The following is an 18080-nucleotide window of genomic DNA, read 5'->3' as shown; positions in this document are numbered from 1 at the left end:
CATCATAGTTAGTGTAAGAGGACAAAAAAAAATCTGACTTATGGTTTTCCGATATCCTCAGTTAACCATACAATGATGTTTCAACTTTTGAAAGCATCTTTTGTTGAGACCTGAATAGATTTCATCATGTGAATGGTGTGAATGGGCCTTTTTAACCTGACATCAAAGATACGTTTGGGATGTAGCCTGCAATTCAGCAATTCCTACATTTGCTTACACATGCTTGTGTTGGCTTTTAAAACTGTTTGCTCACTTTCAAGGATCCATTTTGGATTTGTTCTTGCGATGTTCCTCTTTTCTGAAGGGAACCAGCTACCTGGCTGGTCAGTGGAGGCTTGCTGAGATGCTCTTTATAGATTTTGTTGTCCCAAATGGTAGGCATTAACCTGAAACAGTCCCCCACAGATTTCTTTTCTCTCTTTCTTTTATTTGAAAGGCTTCAGAACTGCCTTGCTTGAAATTTTCAGAGAATCCAAAGTAGAGAATCAGAAGTTCCTTGACAAAAACCAAACCAATTGTGGGTGAACTCCTGGGGTTACTTTACATATAAGCGTATAAAAGGATACATGTTTAATTTACAGCTTCCTGACAAATCAATAGCCAGCCTGGTGAAATTTTACTACTCCTGGAAGAAGACAAGGACTAAAACTAGCGTGATGGACCGTCATGCTCGTAAACAAAAAAGGGAACGTGAGGAAAGGTAGGTTTGCAAGCAGAAAGGCCGTGTATTGATGCCCACTGATTTCCTTAGACTACCTCAGACGTTACTGTTAGTTTGTAAGAAACTAGGTGTAGGAATTTCCCCCCAAATGTTTCCTGGTACCACTCCTTCTTTCCCCACCCCTTCTTCCCTGCTGTGCATGTTTTGCTTTGCTCTAAGCCAAAAGGAATCTGGCAGCAGTTAAGTGCGCTCCCTTCTCCAACGCTGGGCAATTCCTGGTGGCCCTGTAGTGGAGTGGTCACCATCCCAGCACTCTAGGTACTTTTTTCTCTGATACTGCTTGAGGGTGGAGAAAATGAAATTAAAACCGATGTTTACAAGCTGTTTGGCACTGTTGCCAGCAGAGCCAGAAAAGCTGATGAGCAGCACAATAAAAGGAAGTCATAAAAGAGCTAGAAATCTGCCTTTATTTCCTCTACGCAGTGCTCAGTAGAATGAGAACACGCACCAGCTGGGGCACAGGCTCCAGTGCAGCACCCCTCAGCCTGTGCATGTGCACCCACACCCCTTTCCCATGCCTTTCACGTGGAAAACTGTTCCCAGTGTAAGGCTTTTGGGCCAAGCTCTGTTCCCTGAGAAAAATGAAGTTAGACCAGGAAGAGGGGAGCTTACGATGACACCTCCGACAGCAGTGTCCCAAGGAGCTGGTTGTGTTAGGATCTGGGGGGTGGTGGTGGTCAGGAGGTCACCAGCTTCTGCTGATGAGCCTGACTCCTGCTTGTGCAGCTTTGTCTGCAAGTTGGAGCCCCCTGGATGTGTGCCCTTGAAGACGGTGGGTCAGCCAGTGGCCGTGTGTGTATGGCTAGAAATACCTGCCCAGTTAGAACTGCCACGCGGTGACTTTGCCTAATTCTGGAGCTCAGCTCCAGGGCCTCAGAAATAATGCTGTGGCCTCGGGTGCGTGGGGGAAAGCCGTCCCTCTGAACAGCAGCAAGTCCATCTGCTCGATGTGGGTGCCTCCTCAACCTGCAGTAAAATGCAGTTTACATCTTTGCAACCCAGCTTGCCCAATCTGGAGGTGTGTGCATGGCTTTGGAAGACTCCTAACCACATTGGGCAATGTTCTGCAAAAGCTTTTCCCTCAAAGGAGTCGCTACTGTCGTGCTTCCCAGAGAGCCATGTGCTGGCTCCAGCGCTGGGTGATGAGCCCTGTTTGGGAAGGGGGAAGAGATGAATATTGCCAGAGTTGAGAGGTATCACACCAGTGACTCACCCAACCTCTCCCATCTTTTCACTAGATCAACAATACTCGTTTAACAGGCAGGGCCAGGGAGAATACTACCAGCCAGCTTGTTCAGTAGTTGGATGGCTTTCTCTGACCTGGCTTTCTCTTTCCCATTCTGTTCTTCTCTGCAAAGGTTGTCTTGATTATTTTTTTCCTTCGCATCCTGCTTGTTTTTGTCTTTTTGCTAGTAACTTATAAGAAAAAATCTCTTATAAGGAGTGTGTGTTTGTCTAGTGCTGTGTAGTCAAGGATCTTTTTAATACTATTTCTATTTTGTTTTCTGTGCTCATATATGTGAGTACTGCAATTTGGGAATATACCTCTCTGGTAACATATATCTATTTATTGGATGAAGCAGCACCTCTGACCAAGAGGTGACTGGGAAAGAACTGTATGGGCTGCCACGTGCTGTAATTTTGCAGCCTTTGAAGAAGGCAGCTGGACTGGAAATGCATAACTCGATTTATATCTGCAGCAAGCTCAGCACCAGGCCTTCAGTTTGATGTTGGTCTCCCCTTCTTCCCCTCCCCTGTGTAAAATAGTGAAACCTCCACACTCCCAAAGGATTTTTCAGCTCAGCCATGTGGAGTGTGGAAATAAAGCTGGGTGAAGGTAGGATGCCCGAGTTTTGATGATGTGCTGTGCCACCGGGTGCTGGCAAAATTTCAAGTGTTCTTCAGTTAATCATGATCGATGTCCAAAACTGCCAAAATGACTGAGTGGGTTTTGATCTAGCTCATGCCTAGAGAACTTGCTGGAATATGAGCAAACCGCGAGTGAAGTGAAGCCTGTGGGGGTTTGGCTTTTGTAGAAAGGCTGACAGTTGAACCCAGGTGAGAATACAGCCCCATCTCCAGCAGAGCTGCCTTAAGAGAAGAGGCAGCCGGAGGTATCTCACTCAAGTGCTGCGGTATTTCTTCTGCAGTAGGCAGGGAAATTCCCTAACCCCTCAGGTTGTCACAGAAATAGCTCCCAGTGCATTTGGGACTGGGTTTTCAGTAGCCCTTCTGGGCTGTATGCGAGGAGCCGTGTGTATGCAGCTCATGGGGAGGTGCTTGAGAGCTTTATTCGTTGGAATCACGATTCTACAAACTAAATACCTTACAAACTAAATACCTCAAGGGTCAGCTGGTGGCTTGGGAGAGCAGGAGCAGCTTGTGCAAGTGACTGCCCTTGTGGTGGTGACACCAGCTCGAGTCACTCAGCAATTTGTTCCTTAGCTGACATCTGTGCAGCAGCATGGAGACAGCCGTGAGCTAAATCTGAAATTAGCACCCACTTACCTGCTGCACCCACCGAGCCTGCTGTCCCCTGCTCCCCTGGGGACAAGTTCAGGCTGCTCCCAGCAGCCAGGCGCTGAGCACGGCTCCTGCCTGGGTTCCTCTGCCCTGCCTCATGCGGTGTTGCTGCGACATACCTGCTCCAGCTGAAGTTCCTCAACCAGGCTGTGAAGTTTGACATGACAAAATAGGTTTATTTTTCTTATGTAGTAATTCAAAAAAAGGCTTTGATGAGATCAGCTTTTTTCTTCAGTTTCTGGGCATCATCCCAAATGGTGCAATTAACTTTAGTTGTGTACAGTACAAAAATTCTAAATGGTGAAAATATATTCGATTTAATGTCTGATTAAAATTCCAATGAAGCCAAACTGGCCAGGTGTGCCAAGGTCACTTTCAATATGGCCCCAATTTCATGCCTATTATTATTCTGTAACTGATGCCTCTTTTTCTTTTACAGGGGAGAATGAAATGTGAGATTTTGACTGAGAAAAAACATTTTTATGCTTGTTCTTGAGGGAGTTCATCTTGTGCATATCTTTTTTGCTAAATGTTAGAACTGTATGAGATCTGTGTTAGAGCTGCTTGCTGTAATTCTAAGTCTTTGTCTGCGTTTGTCTAAAGTTATAATGCTCAATGTCCATTGTTCTTTAAAAGATAACTTATATAATCAAATTCTTGTGTCTTGCCTTCATCTGAGCAGACTTCCATTGCTTAAATACACTACCGATGTCTTTCTTTAAGGAGACGGTCTCTAGTATCCTTATAATTCAGAATTACTTAAAAACAAGTAAATAGGGAAAATAAATAACACCACAGACCCCCCTCCAAAAAAAGCCCACCCTGGTGGAAAAAGAGAAAGGAAAGCTGTTGGACTTGCTGTTGCATCCATGCATTTTTAGCGTGCTATTTATAGAGAAACAGAGCCTCACAAAGTAATACAGTGCTGTTTGCTTTTGTCTTCCAGTGAGGATGAAATGGAGGAAGCAAATGGAAATAACCCTATTGATATTGAAGTTGAACAAAATAAGGAGAGCAAAAAGGAGGTATAATTCTTTTCTTACTACTGTACAAATGAAAGTGTTTACTTGCTACTTGATGTAGAAGCTGACAGTATCTAATTTTCATTATTTGTGCTTTGTATGGCTGTCATACAAGAAAAGAATTGTCTTCAGAATTATTCTTAGATAAAGACAAGTATAGACAAATAAGCTGGAAGAATTCTAGACTTTGCCATCACATGCTGGTGTACTGTGTGAGTGTTTGGAGCCTTTGACTCAGGGTTGGCTGTGTTCGCTTGAACCACCCTTGGTGATGGTTGAAGTCAAGCTAACTGGGGGCTGAGATGGAGTAGAAGCACTGATGTCCCTCCTTGGACGGCCTGGTGGAAGGGAAGTAAGTCCTTTGACCTGTTTTGGGTAGACTGGCAGGAGTGTGTTTATCTGCAGCACAGACTTTAAGGTCGATTCTTGATCTGCTGAAGGCCTCAGCAGTAGTTCTGAGGATTTCGGTGACACCAGGATTGCAACTGCAGCTGTGAATGGTAAAGGAGAAATCTTGTGTGGCCAGTTTTTGTCTGTCAGAGGGGCCTTAGCCTGTCATTACATGCAGAATAATTTACCTACTTAAAGCATAATATTTGAAGTGAGGTGCAGGTACTTCACTTTAAATTGGGATACAGTTCTGGATGGAAATAGAGCCACGCCAATATAACAGACACTTCTGAAAACCATTAAACCACCTGTGATGCCTAACTGGAGAGTGTATACTTTTCTTTTCACGTGTGAAACTTGTCTGATTATCTGTTACTAAACAAGAATCTTGCGATTCAGCAGCAGTATGGGTTGTGTATGTGAGCGGTACGGGAAGATGTTTACCCTAAGGCCTTCTCTCCTTGAAGTAGCTCCCTCTCCTGATTTCTTACAGCCTGCTTTCTCTCAGGGATGACAGTCATCATCATCTGATTTTACTTTTTTTTAAAAGGCTATATATAGGAAAAAACACCAGAATTATTTAAAACTGATTGCACAACAGGCAAAAGCAAGGGCCTACAGCATTTTTTTGTCAGTTGCTGTCAGTGAGATTAATTCCTCTAATAAATTATTCTGAAGGGAAATAACTGAAAAATCACAGTATTCTGGGCTGTTCTCCACCCATGCCAGAGTGCTCTCTGCAGACGTCCCAGAAAAGCCTAGTTGCTGCTTTCACTGAAGAAGCCAGCATCTCCAGTGACTGCCTAGGAGCAGGGTGGATGTCCAGCCATACACCCTCACGAGAAGCTGAGTTCTTGAAAGCCTCGGCGACACCCAGACGTGAAGGATTCTTGCTTGGCTAAGCTGCAGCTGCATGCTGCAGCTGCCTAGTATATCTTGTGAATAATCAATACTATCATCTAATTTCCTTTTTTTTAATAAAAACAAATCAAGTTAGGAGTTCTCCCTAAGTTTCCTGAAAGCTTGCATCCGTAAAGAGACCTTTCAATCCCTTTTCTTACAGCTTCCTTCCCTGCCATGCTGGCGTGCTGCGAACTCGGGACACAGGGGGAACAGTCGTTCTTCGCCAGCTTCACTGCCTCTATTTTAATGCCAAAAGGGAGCAGATGGCAGACAGCTACCATCAATACATCTTCTTTTTCTTGCAGAATGTCTTGCACGGGAGGTGACTGCCCTCCCTTTTGTACTAGCAGAGGGCACGGCGTGCTCGCACCCAGCCAAAGGTCACCTGAACTCACCGAGCGTGTGCGGCCACGCTGCGGCTGCAACAGCGGGCGGTCTTCTGGGGGCTCTTCTGGACAGTGATTGTTCTGCTGGGCAAAATGAAGCTGACAACCTGCTTAGCCAGCTCAGAGCTAATTTGATTTTGCAGTACTTGAGCCTGGGGCTGATTGAAAATGCCTCAGGAGAGCAGGTATCCAGGAAGGGGGGCTGTTCCTGATGGTTGTGGTTGTTTCAACCACTTGGTCAGCGATGCACTGCTAGCCAAGGACTTTTACCGTAAAGAACCTCCCTGTCCCAACCCCACAGAGATGGTTTTTCCAGCTCTGAGATGTGTCAGTTACTGTATGAGTTGTCGAGTAATACCGGGATTTCTCAAGAGTATCTGAAATCTCTCATCTGTGTTTCCTCTTTTGGGGATCATTGGAGGGGGAATCTTCCCTTTTCTTAGCACTTTCAGTGCTAGTGCGACTGTTCAGGTTTCCTCAGATGCTGACTCCGTAAGAGCTTCTCAACATCCCTCTTCCTGAGGCAGCTCCTGGAAACGCCTCTTGTTTCAGCCCATGCTCTTACATGGATTGAGCTTGGTCTTTGTTTTTAAACCATGAAATCTCAGGAAACTGTTTCTATGAAGCGGCATTGTATCACTGAAGTGTTCTGGATAGCAGCGGCACTATCTGAATAAATAGAGGAGCACTGCTAAATCCCTGCATTTCAGCTCTGTTTTTCATGAGCTGATATAATTCTACAGGAATGTGTGGCCAGGAAAGCAAGTTTCCAAGATAGGGTAGATTTTTGAATTTTCACAGCCTGTGCAATATCACTGGGGCTTAGAAGCATTTGGAGCTGTCAAAAACCATTCTGCTGGAGGTCTGGATTCTCGTCCACAACACAGAAGAGCTTCACATTCTTTGAACTGTGTAAAACAATCATTTGAAACTCACTTCCATTTTTACTTAGGTTTGAGGCTTCTGGGATGTTTGCACTGCAGGTATTGCCTGTTGGTCACCCTGCATCTTGAACTTGTTGCGAGGCATTACTGCGTGATCCTGTGAAATTCTGTATGCAGATGAAATATGAATAGATCTGAAACATCTAACCATGCTGAATAATTTACCTGGCTCAGTCATCAAAGTGCTTGCTTCTGAAGCAGAGTGCAGAGCTTACCTCACTTGTTTGTAGCTCAGCCAGCCCGGTTTCTCCTGCTCCCCATTCTCCACTGCAAAAAAAAGAAATCTGTTATCTGTCCTGCAAAAAACAATAGTTATTCCTTGCTCCTGGGCTTGCCTTTGGCGTTGTGTCTCATGGAGCTCTTTGTGCTGGGAGAGGCAAGAAGAAAGTTGAGAAGAGCCAATTGCCCGCTTTACTGCTCTGGTGCGGCTCTGGCCATTGAGCCTGTGGAGAGGCCGCAAGCTTTTATCTGCCGGCAGCTGCACTGGGCTTCTCCAGTCTCTGGGAGGCAGAGCCAAGTGCTTACATGGAGCTTTGTGCAACTTCATGTGGGTTTTAATGCTTGCTAATGAGCAAATGCCGCAGACTGGGCAGAAACTGCATGTAGCTGCAAATTAGGAGGGGAACAATGGTGCGAAGGGAAGCCAATGTTTTAAAGCTGGCAGTGATCAAGTGGAGGACTTCAGAGCGCGGCCTCCCCTCCCTCCCTTCTCTCCCCAGCCACCCTTCTTCTGTTCTGCATTCTGGGCAATATTCCAGCCATGGGATAATAAATCTTGGGTATGTGTTGCTTATTGAAAGTAACTTCTGGAAGAGGTGGTTTTGGTATTAAGAGAATCAAATGGCAATCTTGAAAGGCTCTGTGGTATAGCGCCTTAGCGAACGTACCTGTTAGCGGTGTGTGCCTAATTCTGTGCTTTAGACAGAAGGCATAAAAATTAGTGGTGTGTGAAATACTCCCTTTTCCAAAAGTGATTCAAATTTTGTGGTCAAACTGCATCAGTTTAATGGAACAGTTATGTATCAGTGCTGTGCAGGAAAACTTAGCTTCCAAGAAACTGTATAATGATCGAAGAGTTGCTTTGTAGTCACCTTGCTCCTTCATCCTCAGCCTTTGAATAAGTTTGGTTTATCCCTTTTTGTCTGATGTGTAGAAAAACAAATCTCTGCAAACTCTTCAAGCCGTGTTCTTCTGTCTCCAAACTCCACTTTTTCTTCTGGTGCTCAGCTAAACTGATTTGTTGAGACCTGATGTTGAAAGCAAGAAGAGAGGTTTTGGAGTGTTTGCAAATAACCAGGATATTCAACTGACTGAAAATGAGGCATCTGTTCCCAAAACGAGAATGGGTGAAGGAGACAACAAGTATGTCCTGGAAATGTTGAAAGCTGCCTAGGAGAAAGGACAGAGTTGTATAAAAGTGTGTGTGTGACATACTGCTTACAGCACAAACAATTATTGCTGATTGCAAGCTATTCCTTTTCATTCTCCAAGCTTTGAGGATGACCGAAAATGAACCACTAAAACACCTAGCTATAACCTGAGAGCGTAAATCCAGGTTTGAAAAATGACTGAGGGTTCTAGAATCAGATTTTGTGGTCACTTCAGGGCTCCTGAAAACAGCCTCCATAGCTCGCCTCAATGTTTCTTTGGTCACTTAAAACATTGTATTGCATTTTGTCAAATGGCTGCTATTTCTCAGGTGCCACCCGCTGAAACCGTTCCTCAGGTGAAGAAGGAGAAGCACAGTACACAGGCCAAGAACAGAGCAAAGAGGAAACCTCCCAAAGGAATGTTCCTCTCTCAAGAAGATGTGGAGGCTGTTTCTGCCAATGCGACAGCTGCTACCACTGTACTCAGACAACTGGATATGGAATTAGTCTCAATCAAGCGACAGGTATGGATGAGAGAGTGCAAGAATAGCTGCCTCTTTTGGTGGCAGTGTCTGTCACGTCTGCAAAATTCCCAGGAACTTGTAGCTAGTTGGTGATGATGCACATCATTATGTGGCTTAATTGACAAGCTGCTAGCCTTGTGCTATAAATTAATGCAGCCCTGTGCTTTCTTCTTTTATGTTTTACTTCTGTGGGCAGCATACTTTGTATCTAAAGTGAAACAAGGGAAGGAAAATCCACAGCACTGACCTGAGTTTTGTTGGTTCTCAGAGTTTCTTGCAGTTCAGAGCTCCTTGTGTTATAACTATGAATTTCCTTCAGTTATCACTGGATTCAGGAGTTTCTGATGTCAATCTGTAATTTTCTTTACCTCTTCCTATGGTACTTGTAGAACAGCCAGATATTTTTTTCTTTTTCCCTATAAAGGCATCTTACAAACTTTAGGTACCTTTTGTTTTTCTGATGGGTCTCCCTTTTAAATGGTTATGGATAAATGTTACAGACAAATGTCTTTACTAATAGATATTTGAAAAACAGGCTTGTTACATGACTCTGTTTCCTAGATGAGAACATTTTCAGTATTTTTTAGAGCAGAGATCTGGCTCAAGCTCTTTATTAAACTTAATAGAATTGGTATTTTGGCCTGAAGCCTTCTTGGCACTCGGGGAGAAGCAGAGCTCTCTAGCAGTCTTTGATTCATTACTTGCTGTGAACAGGGCTTTTGTTTTATGCTGGGCTTTATACAGACCTGGAAGTTGGAGCAGTTCTTGCTCCAAATAAGTTGTGGATGGGGTGGGATAGGATAGGATAGAATAAAGTAAAGGGGTGCCAGTTGCTCCTACATTCCTTTATTCCAATACAATAATTTTTTTTTTTGAAAAAGAAAAGTGCTGAGGAGAAGTGGGATGCTGAACTTGTACAGTTTCCATTAGGGCTGCTGGAAGAAGGTTTGTCAAAGGTCTCTGTCCTTGTTAAAAGGGTGACACTTCCTTTTCAGATTCAGAATATTAAACAGACAAACAGCGCTCTCAAAGAAAAACTTGAAGGTGGGATAGAACAATACAGACTTCCAGAGGTAGGATCATTTTCTGACCCTTGTTTGTTGTGGAGATAAAAGCTAATCTGTATTCACATACCCGGGCTATTGATCTTCCCAGTAGACTAGGGCTGATGCTGTATTAGTTGTCAGTATGAATCAAGACTATTACCATGTTCACTGTTGTTGCATAACGGGGATGGGAGGCAAGAAGAAAGTTTAAAAGAAAAAAAAAAGGCAGCTTAATGTGTGAAAATGGTTTCTAGCAGAAGTACTGGTGTCCCAGATATACCATGTTTTTCAGCGTTGTGTCCATATGCCCCTGGGAGAGGTGGTGGTTCTAGATACTGAGAAACGTAGGAGAGATGTTAATGGCCTGTCCTTCTCTTGGCACTCGGTGCTTTTGTTGTTGTTCTTCCAACTCTGGCACCTCGTGCTGGAAATAATTTGACCAAGATTACAGAAGGTGTCTGTGATAAAGACAAGTAGGTGCTTCTGAAGAGTTTGTGGCTCTTGGTTATCTGCTCAGACCATTCCCTCCCTTTCTGTATTGCCCAGCGAGTTACGGGCGCCGTGTGTGTCATAGTTAACCGAACGGGTACCACGTGCAGTTCTTTTTGAAAACATCTTGCTGCTAAAATGAACGATAGCTTGACTAACAGTTAATTACTCATAGTTTTGTGAGTTTTTTTGAACTCGGGTACAAGTGAAAGTTGTTGCGCATGTTAATGGGAGTTACCAAATTTTTCTGACCTGCAGGTTGTTCAGAAATTTAATGCACGTTGGACCACAGATGAGCAGCTTCTTGCTGTGCAAGGTATGGCACTACAAGTCTGTTTGTACTTCAGGAGGTTATGATCAAAACTCTATTACATTTCAGAGCTGTGTTTCACTTCAGCGACTAATGAAGGGTTTTGATGTTGCTGTTTATTAATGCCTAAAGAACAGATCTGAACAAGGAAGCAATTCTCAACCCCTCCCCCAGCAATGTAAATTGTACCATATGAGTACTTGCAAATGATCTCTTCTTGTCCAAGCTTTCTGAAAGTGAAACTCCTCTGGGGAGACTGCTTTGTTATTTGCCTGTGCAACTTCTCAAGTAATACAGGGATATTTACACAGCTCTTCTTGATTTCGTTCTGCTCATCTTTGCTACACCTGCATTTCCTTTTCTTCTCCAAGGCTAGTCTTAATTTTGTCTCATGGAGAATTTAGATTTTTTCATGCTGGTTTAATCAGAGAAAGGCTTGAAACCTGGACAGAAGTTCAGCTTTGGATCCTCATGCTGTGACTTGGGCCTAATTTGTGGTCTTTGTGGAAATAACACTTTACTTTTGTTTTTCTTGTTGCTTTTAGCAATCAGGAAATATGGCCGAGACTTTCAGGCAATCTCTGATGTGATTGGAAACAAATCTGTGGTGCAAGTGAAAAACTTTTTTGTAAATTACCGACGTCGTTTCAACATAGATGAAGTTCTACAGGAGTGGGAGGCAGAGCACGGCAAAGAGGAGACAAATGGAACCAATAGCCAGAAGCCTGTAAAATCCCCCGATAATTCCACTAAAATGTCCGAAGAGGAAGATGAGGTAAATCACACTTAAGTCATGTAAAGTTCCCAATCTGAGCTCAGTTCTTATATGTATAATATGATATATTTCACATATATATATAATATTATATATTTAATATAATATATATATATATTTAAAAGTTTATACGTGTGCACATGTATCTTCAATCATTCAGTTTTTACTTCTAAACTAAATAAAATGTATCTGAGCATATTTCACGGTGTTTGGATATTCCAGTCCCAGTATTGTTTGGGGGAATTCTAGACATCCATAAAAGTGGAAGGAGAACACTTAATTTTGCAGCCCTCTGATGATACTGGTATCTCAGCAGCAGCAGCACGTGGACAATTTAATGATTACTGGTGAAACCTGATAGGTATTTATATCGTTTGGATGTTTTCCCTGCACTCAGTTCTCTAAGCTGTTCAAGGTTTGGCTTTGAGACCTTACAGTCTTCCGAGGCAAAGCTCTTTCTTTCATTTTGATCATGGAGTGGTTTCACTTGAGGGAAGGAAAGAATGCTATAAACAAGGGAAGTGTGTGATACTATTTGCTCTGGAATTACCTAGAGGCAAAATTTCCTTGAATTTACAGCAGTTTCTGTGAAGACACATTCTAGAAACAATTTTTTTCATGCTCTCCTTGATAGAAGCTCACCGAGGTAACACTTCTCCAAAGGCAGCGTGTGCTTAAAGTTAACCAAGAGACTACAGAGTATTGAGATATGAAAGTTCGTTATAAAAATGTGTTATTAACACTTTCTTTCAAAAGAAAAACCCCACTAGAGGTTTGTATGTAAAAATGTTAGATACAGGGCTCCTTTGTGGCTAATTTTAAATGACAGCTTAACACAAAAGCTGCATCTTCTCAAATGCAAATGCAGTTAACAGTGTGAGCTGAATTTTGGTCTGTCATACATGGACTAAAGACTTCTCCGTGTGCTGCATATGTTTTTCTAAGTTACCTTGATTGTGGTTGGCTCAGTTGTACATTGCCTGTTCAGACGTTCAAAGAGCAGAACTTGATTGCTTCACAAATCCCAGTAATGTGTTCTCTGAAGCTACTGATACTTGGGGGCTAGGTCCAAAGGTGTGACAGATGAACAAAACTGAACTCAAAAAACCCGCGTTCTTAGGTTGTGAGTGAAATTGTTGTACGGAGCTGGGAGGTGGGACAAAGAAGTAACTGTACTTTTGTACATAGCTGTCTGAAAAACAGGTGGCTGATGTCACTGCCTTTTCCTGTGACCAGCAGAAGGGCAGCATTTTTCTTCTCTGAGCCCTCAAAGATTGTCTGGCTTTAAATGCAACCTTAACCTCAAATGGCAGCAAGGTCTGATGAAAGAACTGGTGGAACAGGAGTCCTGGTCCCCAGGCCAGTGATGGAAAGTGCCCAGGCTGGAGCCAAGCAAGTGCAGTACAGTGGGATGAGGACACCAGGCTGATGCTGAGGGGAGCCAGGCAGGGTGGCAGTGAGCTGCAGCCTGTTCTGGACAGTAGGAACTGATGTGTCATGGCTGGGAGGAGGACAGTGCTGGCAGCGTGGTGGGGATTTCAGCTACCCAGCCTGCACCTTTTTACAACGATGCAAGAGGAAGGGGCACAAGGTTGTCCCACAATGGAGATCTAATGGTCTGCAAGCTCTCTGAGCAAATCAGGTGTAAATATTGCCTCTGGGTGGCTTTGAACGTGGGGCTCCTGCCTTCAGAGCTACCGTAAGCACGCTCCTGCAAGGAGCTGGGTAACGGGGGCCTGGGTGGTTCTGGGTGCAAAGAGAAATGGGACCTGGGTTATCATGTAAGCGATCTCCTTGGGCTGGGAGGGATGTTCCTGGACCCTCCTGAGCAGTTTGGTGCAGCTGCAGCCTGCTCTTGAAAGCAGTCCCTCAGGTGCTCTCTCCTTTGGTATGCTTTGTCAGCCTGGCCACCAGCTTAACAAAACCTTCATCAGCCCTCTGACTTCTCTGGGCTTTCCCCTTCTGTGTGTTTTCACAGCAAGTCCCCTGTCCCCGCTCACATCTTTGAAGCAGTGAGGTGAGATTGCTGATGATAAAGCAGCCTCAGCTCTGGTCTTAATTCTTGTTCTACCAACAAAATCTGGTGTTGCTCAGAATAAGGGAAGCTGCTGTGATTCTCCCAATGTGCCAGGGCTGGCTGTCTTGTTGCTTTCAGTACCTTGAATCTGGGGTAAAGTTTGGAGATGCAAGAAAGCCTATGTGTATTCATTTTTTAAACTAAATGTTTTCTTTTTTTTCCCCCTCCCTCTTCCTTCCAGGCTACTTCTGTTCTTGATGTCAGATATGCATCTGCTTCGTGAGAAGGTGCTGTAGCCTAGAACAATTTGTGTTGACTACTGTGTTATCCAGGATATCAGGTATTAGCAAACCTCAGACAGCCATCTGCATCATATCTGTGGACAAGCAGCTATTACCAAAAAAAGGCAAACGCTTCCAGTCCTGTGCTACATCTGCCTTAATCTCCCCTCATTCCTCCATACTGCCTCCACTTTCTTTCAAAAGCACCCAGGTAGCTCAGCTCTCCATTTCATCAACGTCCTGCTTAAGCATGAGGATTTCTAGAACCAGTAACACCTGTCCGTAATTTTGACCAACCTGCAAAACCAGGAGCTCCTTAGCAGGCCCCACAGTAACTCTACACGTTAGGAGTTCTTATAATACTTGGTCCGTAGGGTATAAGTACGTACTGCTGCATGGCCTTGTGGTCTCCGCTTCCTGTGTATTCTTAAGATGACACTATTGTTAGTGAGCTTTCTATAAAGGAGAGGCCTGTGCACATGCCAGTGGTGTCAGGTCTGTTCTGAAATGACAGGGCATGTCAACACGCGATCTTGAACAACGCAAAGTGATAGGAAATCCTATTGCTAAGGTTTGGTCAGTCCAAGGTTGTAAATGTAACTCATTACACTTCTGGTTTGTGCAATTCTTTCCACTGTATTTGTGTGTTCTTGCTTCATAGAAAGCTCCCTAATTGAGCATTTTTATTCCTTTATATTTTAATGGCTTTTATTTAGTGCAAAAGGGAATACGTAACCTGAAACTGTTTGATACGCTATTTAACCCCTGGCATTCAGCATTTGCATTGTAACTTGTTAAATGAGTGCTACACAACTTTCTTTTTCCTGATCCTCTGTGGGATTAAGTCAAAGCAACTTTCTCTGGTGCCTCTCCTTTTTGGAATATGTGCCTTTTTACATTTGGCTATCATAGGTCACTTTCTGTCCCAGTGTCTCATTCCTCTTCAGAGTGCTGTTAGCCAAAGACATCAAACTACTTCTCCCAGTGGGCGTCTGGGCAAGGGTTGGAGCATGAAATTCAACCTTCAAGTAGTTTTTGGTCTCTTGGAAGTTCAATGGACAAGAACCGGGTTAATTTCATTGGCCATTTAAACCCCTCTGAAGCACACATTGCTTTCATGTTCTGAACCAAAATATGCAATTTAAAATCTAAGAGGTGCTTTTCCAAATACTTGGTGCATGCAGCTTGCAGATCCCCAGCCCTCTGCTCAGATCCGTTCTGTGGCCTGTCCAGCTGGCTTGAACTGGAGCTGTTCCTGGAAGTCCTGCGTTGGGACTTTGCACCTCGAACAGGGTGGTTGACTGCTGAGCAGACAGTATTTAGAGAAGCTAGAAGCGGCAGTATTACTTTTTGCCTGGTGGGAAGCTGCAAGATAACACTAGTCACAAAGCATTTAAAAATGGTTAACTTAACGATGTGGTAAGAAACCAACAGGTGTCTTTGCAGATGGAGAAAAGGACCTTTTTTGCCCCTCGTCCTCTACAGAGGATTCGAGCCATGGTGGCACACAGCAGCGTGCAGCACCAGCCTCTTTTAACACAACCTGAAATGAGCTAGCCCGCGTCCTGACCTGCAGCTGAGGTGCTGCAGCTCGGGGGCTAGCTCCGAACGTGGTGCTGATGTTGGAGCCGCTGGGCCATGCTGTGGTGTGTGTGCCATGGTGGCTTCGTCCTCTGACCCTAAAGCAGCTCGGTTACCTCCAGAGAGCTGTGATGGCACCTCCGTCTGTGTGGACACAACCCAAGAAAAGGCAGGGGAGGTTCCCTCAGTTACTGCCGAGGTAACATCTTCCTCCGACCTTGTGTGGGGAAGGTGATTCAGCATCAGAAATCAAGCTGTGACGCACAGGCAAAGGAGCAGATGAGCATTTCTTAGGGCAAGCTACAGTGTTTAGCCCAGCAGGGGCCTATTTCAGCCGCTCCTGAGGCCATTTCTGAGCAGCTTGGTTCTGGTAGCTCCAGAGAGAGCCTTGGAGGTGATGAGGGGATGGAAGGGAGCTAGTCCCCATCCTCTGTTGGAGACCTGCAGTCACATACGGTGACCCAAATTCGTGGCAGCATCTCTACAGCTGTCTGTGTGACGTGGCAGCTCTGAGGGGGGACCTGAATGCGTTCCTTCAGCCCTGCGCCAGCTGGAGCTGGGAGGGGGAGAGGACACTTAGTTGTTAGCCAGTGTGAATCAGGATTAAAGCTGGGCAAACAGCACTGCGAATGCGGCTGGCAGTTCTGGTGGAAAGAAATGCCGCTCGCTAGAAATACTCCAGCATTAAACTTCTTGCTGGTAGGTCCATGCCAGGGGGAGAGGAGCATGGAAACTTGTGTCCCAGCTGGTGAAATTCATCAGGTAGGGCTTCTGCTGGCGAGTTAGTTACCTGTGAGGACTTCTCTTCGGTTTTTGCCCTCAAATCTGTCCATCTTACAATCAGAAAAGTTGTATTTTGGCTTCATCCCCAAAGGGGTAGGGAGAAACATGTATAATTCATGATATTAGGAAGAAAAAAGTTGTTAAATGACTTCTCAGTTGACAGCTATCTTATTGTAGTCGATACATACAATATAATAGCACTGTATTTTAAACGTTTAGTTTTTTACGTTCTCTTTAACTATGTTTTTAAACGCGATGAAATCATCTTAGCTTTTGAAAGTTTAAATGGTTTGGTCTTGTTTAGGTGAAGACCCTCTCTTTCTTTTTTAAATGGATCAAGCATTAGATACATCAACTGGTTGCATTCTGATTAGAAGGGTCCACAAAGATAACTGCGTAAGATAGAATATTCACTTAAATTTTGTTTCTTAAACTATCAATGTGAATGTCATAATTATATATATTTTGTGGAAAATGGGAAATTATTTCTCCTAAGTATAAGTTATTGTGCAAAATATGGTATCGTTAAAGAAAATGATAGTTTAAGTTTTAGTTTTTAGAAATCTTAAAGATATAAAAGTGTATTGCATATGCATAAACAAATTTCATTTGTTCTATTTAATTTTTATGTAGTTGTGTAAAGTGCTAGGTAACTTCTTTTTTCGCTTATCCATTAAAACAACCTTGTTACTTGAATATTCGTGTTTAACTGGTTTGAAACAGTGATCAACTTTTGTAATATAATCTTATAACCAAGGGAAAAAAAATACATGCCTCAGTTGTGCTTAACAATATAGCAACAATGTACAATCAGATGCTTAAGACCATAGTAGCCATAACTGGTAGTGCAGCCACAATGGTTGTCTTGATATATTTAATACCAATGGGGATAATGAAATCTTAATATATTTTTACAAGTTTGCAACCAGGAAGACCCCATTAAATATTCACTAGAACACTTTTTTAATAGTTACAATAAGAGTAAAACTCTTAATCTCTTAAAGCAATGTCCTGACAAACATTTTTCTTTCCTGTACAAAGACATCTGAAACATTATGTATTAAAATATGCTCATTGTCACTTTAAATTTCAGTTTTTATTATCTAAATCGCTAAAATGCTGTTGGTATTCTTGCACACCAAATATGAGCCAAACAGTGCATTACACTAACTTGATCACTGGGTTTGTGAACATAAATCCCCGAGTCAGTGAAGCGCAAAAATGTCCTAAGAGATTTTTTCTGATAACGCATTTTTTCAAATCTGTATAAAATTATGCATACCCCATTCAGTGATGAATGGCCTGATACTTACTCTTAAAAAAAAATAGAAATAAAATCATTTTATGAGCTCCAGCTTGTCTTCAGCAAGTCAAAATCTAGTGATCTTGTGCAATGCCCCTAAAGCAAATACTTTCTGCCACTCCCTGGATTAATGCAGCTTTTCCTGTTGATAGTAAAGCACAATTGCAGTGAAAGTTACAGTTCAGAAGATGGAAGGTCAGTATAGTCTATGCATGTTGTATAATAATGAGTGTTTACATTCATATTCTCCTAAAATAAAATTTATACTGGAGTGTATAGTATTCCATTATGTAGATTTTATCAATTTTGTTAACTGCTTATAGATTGCTTAAAAGAAGTTTTTTCAAGATTTTAAAAGATGTATAAGGTTAAGTTTGCAAATATAATGGAAATGCTGTATAGCTTTTGAAGTGATAAAATACTCGTTGGGATTTTAAAGAAAGTATGTTGTAATAATGCTGTTGTAAGTAATATTTTAAATGTCTTTTTTGCCTGTTTTCTATTATTCAGCACACTTACTGTGATGAATGTTCATAGCATTATAAAACTGCTTAGCCACTGAAAAGTAACATTTGGTTTTGAATTATTTTACTGTATGAGGAATTATAGTGGGGTAAATTCCTTTGTGAAATTCTACATAATTCATTTTTCTATGATTTCCAATGTTTGCTGACATCAAATAAAATTTTTTCAAGCCATTGATGTAATAAAA

At 42.9% G+C, this 18080-nt stretch overlaps 1 protein-coding gene across 1 annotated transcript in view; it reads left to right on the top strand.

The window, feature by feature from the left end:
- RCOR1 (REST corepressor 1) overlaps nt 1–18080 on the top strand; it is an 80684-nt gene extending 62604 nt beyond the window's left edge. Inside the window, exons 6-12 of the mRNA XM_038179450.2 lie at nt 582–700; nt 4191–4269; nt 8589–8783; nt 9779–9856; nt 10577–10634; nt 11174–11403; nt 13662–18080. Coding sequence (XP_038035378.2) covers nt 582–700; nt 4191–4269; nt 8589–8783; nt 9779–9856; nt 10577–10634; nt 11174–11403; nt 13662–13703 — 801 coding nt within the window. The 3' untranslated portion in view covers nt 13704–18080. The remainder of the gene's footprint in view (nt 1–581; nt 701–4190; nt 4270–8588; nt 8784–9778; nt 9857–10576; nt 10635–11173; nt 11404–13661) is intronic.

Source organism: Anas platyrhynchos, chromosome 5, assembly GCF_047663525.1.
Source record: "Anas platyrhynchos isolate ZD024472 breed Pekin duck chromosome 5, IASCAAS_PekinDuck_T2T, whole genome shotgun sequence".
NCBI classification, from domain to species: domain Eukaryota; kingdom Metazoa; phylum Chordata; class Aves; order Anseriformes; family Anatidae; genus Anas; species Anas platyrhynchos.
The sequence above is the reverse complement of the archived record's forward strand: the minus strand, read 5'-3'. Positions and strand labels throughout refer to the sequence as shown.